General features: G+C 47.8%; 1 protein-coding gene across 1 annotated transcript in view; it reads right to left on the bottom strand.

The window, feature by feature from the left end:
• FAM73B (family with sequence similarity 73, member B) overlaps nucleotides 1-9,715 on the bottom strand; it is an 11,974-nt gene extending 2,259 nt beyond the window's left edge. Inside the window, exons 1-12 of the mRNA XM_009081284.1 lie at nucleotides 9,466-9,715; nucleotides 8,685-8,895; nucleotides 7,683-7,795; nucleotides 5,356-5,467; nucleotides 4,722-4,861; nucleotides 3,118-3,235; nucleotides 2,834-2,934; nucleotides 2,273-2,388; nucleotides 1,825-1,897; nucleotides 1,138-1,224; nucleotides 820-918; nucleotides 285-419 (exon numbers count right to left, since the gene is read on the bottom strand). Coding sequence (XP_009079532.1) covers nucleotides 285-419; nucleotides 820-918; nucleotides 1,138-1,224; nucleotides 1,825-1,897; nucleotides 2,273-2,388; nucleotides 2,834-2,934; nucleotides 3,118-3,235; nucleotides 4,722-4,861; nucleotides 5,356-5,467; nucleotides 7,683-7,795; nucleotides 8,685-8,895; nucleotides 9,466-9,561 — 1,401 coding nt within the window. The 5' untranslated portion in view covers nucleotides 9,562-9,715. The remainder of the gene's footprint in view (nucleotides 1-284; nucleotides 420-819; nucleotides 919-1,137; nucleotides 1,225-1,824; nucleotides 1,898-2,272; nucleotides 2,389-2,833; nucleotides 2,935-3,117; nucleotides 3,236-4,721; nucleotides 4,862-5,355; nucleotides 5,468-7,682; nucleotides 7,796-8,684; nucleotides 8,896-9,465) is intronic.
• Between the last annotated feature and the right edge of the window lie 743 nt (nucleotides 9,716-10,458).

Raw genomic sequence — 10,458 nt, 5'->3', positions numbered from 1 at the left:
TACGTTCTCCTTCATGAAAATATGTGCTGTTATCTTTAACATCTCCATGGCATCACTGATAAAGGCCCCCAGAGCAATAAATCTGGTTGTCAACCAGATGCTTTCAAAACAAGGAAAGCTTTCCTGTAAACAATTCCTGTGTACCAGAAGATTGGTAAGAGCTTCAGGAAAACGTGGGATTTATAAAGACAGAATTCAGCTGAGCCAGGACAGATGAGGTTATACTCTTTTCTAGCCTTGGCACTGCCACCTCAGTCAGCACAAGGACTCCCTGTTTCACTCACTGTCTCCTTGAAGCTGTCGGAGAGCCAACGGTTGCGCAGCACAGCCAGCACGGAGGAGGGTGGGTTCTCCAGATCCTCAAAGGCATCCATCAGGATGAAGTCCAGCACAATATCAAAGAAGCTCATGCACACCACCTGCCAGAGAGCACAACAGTCTGTGAAGGGAACAGGTTTAAAAAAAAAAAAAAAAAAAAAAAAAAAAAAAAAAAAAAAAGATGGACTTTTTTGGTTTGAAGCAACAAAAACTAACAAACTGAAGTCAAGGTAATTGTATTGCAGCAGCAGCTCTTTCACTCCTGGGCCATTCCTACATATCCATTACCATAGAATCACAGACTGGTTTGGGTTGGACCTTAAAGATCATCTTATCTCACCCCCTGCCACGGGCAGGGACACCCTCCACTAGCTCAGGTTGCTCCAAGCCCCATCCAACCTGGCCTTGAACACCTCTAGGGATGGGGAGTCCACAGCTTCTCTGGGGAACAATTGTTTTCCAACTCCTCTGCAACTCTGTAAAGACAATGTGTTTACCAACCCCTCTTCCCTCCAGCTCCTGCTGAGTGGTTGGCCAGGTCTCTTGCTTCAGTGCGTAACGCAGCATCTCCTCGTAGCTTTCCAGAAAAGCTTTGGGATTCTGGGAGAGCAGAGAAACAAAACACTTCAGAGAGTACAACAGCTGTGAGCACATTTCACCAAAGTGTGACTACTCTGTTTTGAGCTAACATCAACATCACAATAGTCAGCAGCACACAGATGAAGTTTTCTTCTTCCAACACACCAGACAAACTCTGGGTTAGGATAGAGGAACAAGTGTCTCTGTGCTCAAAACAGTTTAGTTGTACGTATTTCCTACCTTTTCAGCTTTTGTCATCAGTCCTATCACCATCTGCTTCCCAACCTCCCCAAAAAACAGTTGATTGCCTTCATCCTCCAGCAGCTCCTGCAAAGGGAACACAGAAATCTCTTGTGAGCACCTACAGCTGCACAAATTCTGAGTTGGGAGGAAAAAAGGACAGGACACAAAGCAAAGCAAAGCTGCACACACCAGTGTCATTAACTGTTAATAAGGTGGAGTGTAGAAAACAAAACTGCTCTCTCTAGGAAGTGAGTTTAAAATTAGGCTGGAAGACTGGAAGTGTCAAGAAGACTGGAAGCTGTTCAGGCTCCAGACACACACTGCCAGGAGAGGATTGTGGTAAGAAGCAAACATTGTTCCCCACCTCAGAGGTTTGACATTAGCCCAGCTGAAAGTTCTTAAGTGGGAGTTAAAGCTTCTGGGCAACTCTGAAATGCCCAAACTTTAACTTCCCAGAACTAAACCAGCATCAACGCCCATGTAACCACCACTGAAACTGGGCACAGGGATCAGGGATCCTCTGGCTTTCCCACAGGATGGGACTGCAGAATTAAACAAGGGGAGTTTGAGCTGCTGCTTTGACTTGCTCTACAGAGGCAAAAACTTCACCCCTGTACTGGTGGAGGACAACATGCTGCTGGCAGCTATGTGCCATGGAAAGCTGGAGCCTGGAGCTGTCCTCACCTGGAATGCCTGCCTGATGCAGTGCAGCTTTGCCAGGAAATCCTGGTCACTGTAGCAGCCAAGGAGCTCTGTCCTGGGAGGGAAAGGGAAGGATCAAGTAAATTTCAGTTCTCTTGATGTCAGTTTTGCTATCAATTATGGTCCCCTAAAAACAAAACGATACATTCCCAGTCTGTGTGTAAGAGAAAGGAACCACATTCCCAGCTCCAGCTCCCTGGGGGACCACAGCACAGGGCTATGTCAGCCAGAACAATCACACTTCCTATTACTAATTTCCTGAGACAACTACTCTTCCTTAACATGTGTGTCCTAAAATCTGGAGCTAATTCCCTGGAAAGTCCAAACTAGCAGGAAGGATGCTAGGAGTTTATGACCCCAAAAGGCTATTCTGGTTCTGGGGCTGCTCAAAGCCCCACACAAGGACCCAGAGCTCCAACTGACACTTCACCTCAGCGTCCGACACGCGACTTTCCCTTCCTTCACCAGCTGCAGAGCCTCTTCATATGCTGCCACTGGCCTAGAGTGGTGGAATGGCATTTCCTCAAAGGGCAGAGAGTCAAAGAGCTGTAGAGGTGGCAAGAGACATGGGTTAAATATTTGCAAATACTCAGAGACTGCACACAAACAAGATGTGCCTCCTTCAGCTAGCAAAGTTTTGTCAGTGCCAGTTATTTCAGGCAAAGATATTTCTTTTCTCACCAAAAGCTGTTTCAGCTCTAACACAGCTCAACATCTCCTAAAACTTACACAACCAAGACACTTTGCAGGAGATAACAGCACTTCCCTAGCTGTTACAGCATGTGAGTAGACAGGAAGATAACATGGAAATGCTGATTGGAAAGGCTGCACCAATCCCCTAATTAAAAACCTTCTCCTAACATCCATCAGCTTGGGGCTGTTGCTTTGTGTTTTTATCATCTTCCCCTACCAAGAGGTGTTTGGCTCTGCTGCCTTTGTGCCTGCCCTCCAAGGCTCCTGGACTGTGACACACAGCTGACCCTTAAGTCACCTCTGCTGCAGAGAAGAAGGAGTCCTCAGAGGTTGAGCTGTCCTCATCATCCGTCCGGAGCCGCAGGGACACATCCGTCAAGGGAAGCATTAAAGTCTTCTCTGGAGGAGAGAAAGAAGCTGCAATGTGTTGGAGTTTATGGACTACCATTCCTCTTAGCTCCTGTGCTCTTTCCCACCCTCATAAACAGCACTTTGTCACTCCTCCATTGCCTGGCTTAGAGAAAAGACATCAATCCAGGCAGGACACTGGAATGTGACTGCACTCTAACCCAGGTCCCTCACCCAGATCCAGCAGGAGGCTGTCTGATGGCAGCGAGGACCCAAACTCCTCCTGGAGGTGGTAGGCTCGGTGCAAGAGGGACTCCAACTTCTCAGCAAACTCCCTTTTCTGAGACTCCTCCTTGAACACACATAAACGCCACCCTTAGTTAGCCAGCTGGGCAGAGACAGATTGACAGCACAAATAAGGCAGGAAATCTTTAGTAAAAATTGGATTTACAGTTTGCAGATTAAATGATTAAAAATAAAAAGAGAGAGAGGAATCATTAATCCTACAATGTAGCTAATAACACACAGGGAAGGAAGCTGCTCACAGCCTGTTCCAACCCTGTGGTTTTTGAGCTTGACAGTTTTGTTTCCCTGTTATAAAAGAACTTAAGAACTTTAACCTGCTATCCAGAAAAACAGGTATTTTAATGAGTGACCGACCACTTAATTCTCCTGACTTGTGACTTCAGCCTAATTTCAAGAGGAAATCACATCAGAAAACCTGTGTTGACTATAACAGCGTTTCCAGAACTGGGTAAGAGAATAAGAGTCCTTGGATTAAAGTGCTGTGCATAAGCAAAGTTTGCTGTAAGCAACACAGGAGGAAATAAACCAAAAAGGAGGATTATAAAACTTAGAGAGCATCTTGCCTTCATGCCCGTGTTTGCAGGAGTATCTCACCCAGAAGACAGAAGCATTAGCAAGAAGCACAAAATCTATCTTGAATGCATCAACTGCTTTTAAGGCAGTTTTAGAAATACTATAGGATTCTTCGAGTAGAGCCAACAAGAGAATCCAGATTTGACTTGGATACACATTATCCAGTATAAATGTCCCACATACTTACTAGACCAGGCCCTGTCTACAAGAGGTTGGGAACACTTTCTGCCAGTAAGAACTCCTGGAGACTTGGGAGTTTAGCTCCTTTCACAATCCTGAGCTACAGCAGCTCTTTTTAGCTTTGTGGCTGTCATTGAGCCATTCTAGTTTGGATCTGCTCTTAGCAGGTGTTTTTCCTGCATAGTCCAAGTCCAAGACAGCAAGGGACTCTCCTAAAACACTGATTTCTGTAGCTGAGGGTGAATGAGCTGCACATCTCCCTGCAGTGAGCAGGGGCATACTGAACTCCTACCAAGTTACCACTGCTTTACACATTAACACCCAGGCAGCTTGGCCTCTGCTTCTCCCTCAACTTCCCAGGAAGGGATAGTGATCAGCAAGATCTCCACTTTCAAAAGCATCAAAAAATTACAGCCACAACACTGCCTGGCAAAAAGCTCTTTGTTGCTCTCCAGTGCTATATTCATCCCAGCCTTTCCCTGCCACAGGCTGTGCCACGGGAGGACATGTGTGACAGTGAGTGACAGGAGGCTGGAAGGTGGGCAGGAAAGCTGGGGAATGAGGGGGTGAGACATATTAAAAAGAGCAAGAAATTAAAAACACCCACTCCCATTGCATAAGGAAGCTGCAGATACAGACAGCTCTTAAACAGAGTCTGGTCTGACTCTGCCCTTAATTTGCTCTTCTTTTAACCTCCTACTAATTACTGCTCCCAGCACACAGGTTGGCCTTGCAGCAGGTTCCCCAGCTGGAAAATGCAAGGGAAAGCAGGCACCTACCTCGGTAATGTTCTCAGAGATGCTCTCTTGCTGTTTCCTGCTGTCCCAGGGCACAGGGGTGCTGGTACTAGCACTGTCCCTCTGCCTGATGGTCAGTGCCTGTTCCCATTTCTGCAGGGCCTCCTCAAACAGCTCCATGCCTGGAAATGCAACCAGATACCAGATGTGAGAGCCCCAGGGCACTCAGGAGCAAAGAGATACAGCATGAGTCTTTGCTCACTCAGACCATCCAGCAAGGAGGGAAATCTCAACTGAAAGAATAAATGTATTCTATTTCTTTCCTTTTTAAATATGGTTTATTTTTGGATTACAAGCTAAGGAGAACAGCCCCAAACTGGTTAAAACATCAGCTGTGTTACTGCCAAAATACTATTCTCTGCACAAGATGAGCCTGTTGTTCAAGAATAGTATTTTGGAAGCAAATTATTCACTGACAAAAGAGGTAAATGTTTCTTTAGGAGAAGATGGATTTTTATAACTAACAAGTGACTGAGTTTAAGTTGCTAACAGGAGAGAGTTTCCTGTTAGAGCTCCACAAGGAGCTCCTGATGCTTTATGTCAATTTTCACCCTCTTCTTGCTCTCACAGTGATAAACAACCTCCCCAGGGCAATGTTACCCCCGTGTTTGCTTACCTTGAACATAGAGACTTTCTGCACTGGCATCACCAATGGCTCCAGCATCTCCCACTGCCTGGGCCTCCCACATCCCTGCAGGTGTTGGACTTGTAGAGTTGACTGCAACTATCTGCAGGAAGGGAGCAGAGGGCACCAAATGCCTTTTGAATTCTCTCCAAGGGTAGCAACAGATCACACAAACACCACCAGCAGCTAAATTTCAACAGCAAGGCACTTTCCTTCCCCATGTTTGCCCTTGTGCTTCTCTGTACTGGGACTCCCATGCCTGGGAAGGGGAAGGTATCAAGGGTGACTACCTTTCCCTGTTTGGGTACACCTATGCTGTCAACTGCCAAGAGTCACACAGTGCTCAGGAGGGGAGGCAAGGTGAGAATTCCTCCCCTTCTCCACTCAGCAGCATAATGATGTCTTTGAAAGCACAGAAAGTTGTGTGGGAAATACCTTCCCAACCAATTTACACTGAAGCTTTGCTAGGAAACAGGAGCTATACAATTATGAGCACTGGTGGAGGTGACAGCCCAGGAAAGCTCCAAAGCAACAGCTACAAGGGCACCAGGACTGTGATAGAAAGCTCATGTCAGCCCCAGTTGTCTGTACAAAACCCACTGGAAGTGGAGGAGAAACAACCACAATCCAAAGGAACAGATTCCCAACAAAAGTACATGTGAGGAATCCCCAGAGGGCAAGGGGAATCCTTGCTCTTCTCTCTGTAACCAAACCCTCTCCTGGGAGGGCTGAGCACTACAATCCACACAGCAGTGTCAGCTTTCTCCAGTTTCACACCAGCACATAAATGTCTTCTAAAATCTGACCCAATAAAGTGCTGGTTCAAACACTATCAATGACCAGTATGTTCCTGTGGCTTGGAGAAAGGTGCCCCAATGTGAGCCTGATACCAGAAAAAAAGCTACAGTAATCAGCTGACAGAGGAATTCTTGCCCTGCTTCCATTGATCAATCCCTGTGGAGTGTTCATAAATCACCTTGAGATCCAGAACTGCAAATCATCAGTTCACTGCTGCCAACTTACTTACTGGATGGCAAAGAAGAGCCCAAGGAAGCAGATGAGACACAGGCAAAAATTGCAGCTGTGCAAAGGATGAGTTACTTGATGTTTTTTCATCAAGTAATACAAAAGCAGTAAGTACAGTATAACAGACACTGAGTTCCCCACAATGAAGGGAGTATGGGAACAGATCCCTCTCCATGAGGACATTCCCCACCCAGGCACCAGCAATGGAAAAAGAGAATTTAGATAGTTTTTCATCTAAAGAGAAACAGACTTCAGTGTTACAAAACCTGGATAGCATCTGTGGGAATGGAGGAGCCATGGGGAAATTAAATGGATATGATATGAGAGTCCCTGTAGGGGGAAAGAGGCCAGAGCTGGACACAGCTCGGTCCTCACTGACACATCCCATGATATCCCAGTTCCCCCAGGGAACACTGGTGCAGGGCCACGGGCCCAGCACTGCACCAGCTCTGCCTCCTGCTGGAGGCACAGTTTGGCCAGCACAGATTTTGGTGTATTTTTGGTGCTTTAACAGTACAGGACAAGCTAAATACAGCAACAGCAGCACACACTGCAGGGTGCTGGTGGCCAACAGATGCCTTCAAAGGGGTGATTTCCTCCCTGATTTTCCTCCTAGCCCGAGCAATGCCAATGGAGAGGTTCACCTGTGTCCCTCCTGCTCCAATAGAACAGGAGGTTCTGAGCAATGAGAATGTGAAACAGGTCTTGAAGCCATGAATGCTTGCAGGTTTTGGTCTCATAAAAGGTAGATATAAGCAGTCATGGCTTCTCCTGCCTGGTTAAGCCTGAATTACCTGCATTTATAGGCTGCTTTTGGCTTTGGAGGAGGCAAAACAATCAGGCTTTGTTCTCGACCTGTGCTGTTTCCTGAACAGAGCTACCAGATTTTGGTAGTTAATTTGGTTTTAACAACAAAGCAACCTGTGAGCAGTCCCAGCTCAGGAGGGTTGTGCTGGCCACCCAAAAAACTCCACTGTGGAGGGAAGCAAACAAACTCCCCACTGCTTGGGGGGAACCACAGAGAGCCCCATGTCCCTCAGGGAGGTCCCTCCTGCAGCACCTCGTTGGCCAAAGCACAGGAATGTGCCCTGCCACTGGAAATTGCTGCTCTGATTCCAAGCAGGCAACTCCAGACACTCAGTGCGAGGTTAATATCAGAACCCGCCCTACAATTACTCTGTAACCTGTTCTGCTCCAGAGGCTTTGGCATTCTCCATTGGCCAGCACAAGCCCAAGGACTAGGTGATCTCATTACAGCTCTATGCACATCTCCCAGCCAAGAAGGTCCTTACCGAGGCGAGGCTGTGGGAGGAACTGGAATGTTTGCTGGGCTCAATGGAGGAAATCCCACTGAGAGTGTCATTGCTCTTGCTGCCAGGACTCTGGACCCTCCTGCTGGAGTATCCTGCAGTTAGGAAGGTCACACAAAAACAGGGTGTTAGGCCCAGGTGACTACAGGGAGAGGAACATCACCTTGCCTAGTGTGACTACAAATGGGCAAAGCAGCATCCAATATCTAGAAACAAGCCACAGATCTCCAGTATGCTCTGCTTTGCTCTGAGATATTGAGAAAACAGGTGTTAGCAGGGATCTGAGGCTGAGGAATGGATATTTATTCACACCTTATGGATAGCAAGCGGAAAGAAGCAAGGAAAAACTCCTCCACCTTCCCTGGAGTGAGGCAGAGCACAGACATTGCTCATTTGGCAATTATTAAAACTGCCTGAAGATTTTCATACTTTTCACAAAACGAATGCTTAATCCCTAAAGTGCTTTGCTGAGGACCTGGATCAGTCTCACCCCAAAAATCAACACAAGCAGGTGAGAAAGCTGCCTAAAGTCTCGGAACCTCTGCAGAGCTGGATGGACATTCCCAACTTCTCAGCCTGGCCCAGGCCACTCTTCCCTCCTCACAGCTGTGTACAGGACCCCTGGGCCAAGCATCACATTGGCATCACCAGATCAATATGCAACCAGGTCACCACGTGCCTGGGTTATTATCCCGAGAAGTCTGGTGTAACAGGTCCACAGGCTCTGTAGGAATGGGGATGGGAACTGCACACCTTGCTGAAAACTTTACTGCCAGCTTTTTTCCCACAAGGATTTGAGGATTTCTCCCTTTCCTCCCCTAACCCTGAGTTCACAGCACTGTGCTTCAGGCTCCTCATTGCATTCTGCATCAAAGCACTACACAAATGGCTTTGCTTTCCTCTTCCCAACTGCCAAGAACTTCCCATCGCTCCCTGTACACCCTCTGTGCTCCCTCACACAAGGAACTGGGGGATAAAGCCAACCTTTCTTCACAGAGGAGACCCTTCTGGTTGGCAGGATGGGCACTGTGATCCCTCCAGGCTTAAAGCCACATTTCTCCGGAGCAATTTGCTTCTTCCGACGGCGCCGACGCTTGAGCTGATGAGCTGCGAGAGCCAACGCAACTGTCCCGAGAGCTGTGGCAAACAGCACCTTACGCAGGCCTGGAGAGAGCCTCAGCTGAGAGAAGACAGACTTTAAACACAAAACAAAGAGCAACAATGAAAAAACAATTCCACAATCTTTTTTTTTTTTCCTTAAAACAAACAGTCTTTAACTCCAGACATCTTGGTGTTCCCACTCCCCACACAAAACACAGCTGAGACTTAGCAGCAGAGAAACTGTGGAGCATCATTTGGACAGCACCTGAAGAACTTGAGTCTTGCTCCTCACTACCAAAACACACTGCAGAATTTGCACACAGCTGTAAAAGGTGCAATTTAGGTTACACAAACTCAGCTCCGAAACCCTGGTGAGCTTTATTGCTCCAAGCACTGCACTACTGCAAGTGGGAAATATATTGCTCTTCTTTCAAAGTCTTCTTTTAGAGCCTTTGATGAAGAGAAAGGTTGAACCCAGGTGTTCTCCTGGGGATGGATTGGGAAGTGTTTCTTTCCCCTCTCCAAGCTCACCCTGAGAAACTCTCTTCCACCACACCAAACCCTCACACTGCCCAGGCCCCTCCAGCACCATGCCATCCCTCACCACCCACACAATCCCCACAGAGCAAATCCAAGGAATGTGACCAGGAGAGGGTCACTGTACCTGCCCAAACGTCGTGTACACAAACACAGGGATCTCTGCCACGGTCATGGCCAAGGCCTGCATGATGGACATTCCTTCTGTCCTTCTAAATGCCATGTCTGCACGAAGATCTTGGCACCTGCAGGAGCCACGAAGGGGAAGGGCACTTGTGGATGCTGTGTGAGCTGCTCACAAAGAAATCCAAGTTTTCTCTGACATTTGGCTCAGAGCCCTGGGGTTGGCCTTCATCCAGCAATCCTCCTCCTGCAGGGAGAGGGGGAAATCAGGTGAGTGAGGGGAACACACAGCCTGTACCTCTTTGTACTGCACTTCACAAGCCACACACCAGGTCACTTGGTGCAGCAATTCCCAGCAGGAGATCTAAAGCATCTTCTTACCACCAGCAGCAATTCTTCAGCTTGTCCTACCAACCACAGATTGGGGCAGATTCCCAAACTGCTCTACAGGAGCAGCATCCCTGGATCTGATAGCTGCCAGAGATTTCTACATGCACCAGAGTTGCCTGCACATGGCTGGAGGGATTTTGTTTGCAATTCCCACATTAAAAAAAAAACCCAATTCTGACAAATAACCATACACATGTTTTCATTGTCAAAACTGCTTTCACACAGTTTTCTGTGCATTGCAGCCCTGCTAGGAGCCACCAACCATAGGCTGTTTGCCCAGGAGGTTTCAGTGCTGCTCGAGTTTACTCTGCCAGCCGTGCTGGGAGCTGGGGAGGAGGGATGTGCTCCTGTCAAGGACAGAGCTGTGGAATGCATTACATGCCACCTCAGAGCTGTGAGACGACCCCCTGCTCCCCCCTGACAGCCACCTCGCACCCGTGGGCTGGCAGAACCCACTCTGGATGCTCTAAAGGGTGCAGGAGCCTGCAAGGACCCGGTGACAGGCTCTGCCCACAAGGTTAAACACAATGCTCTGGATAAAGGAGAGATGAGAAAAAGCGCAAATAATCTGCGGCACAGAAAACAGCCTGGGGATGGGTCCCTCTGC

This window comes from Acanthisitta chloris, unplaced genomic scaffold (assembly GCF_000695815.1).
Source record: "Acanthisitta chloris isolate BGI_N310 unplaced genomic scaffold, ASM69581v1 scaffold26978, whole genome shotgun sequence".
Lineage (NCBI taxonomy): Eukaryota > Metazoa > Chordata > Aves > Passeriformes > Acanthisittidae > Acanthisitta > Acanthisitta chloris.
This window is presented reverse-complemented; position numbering and strand designations above follow the sequence as displayed.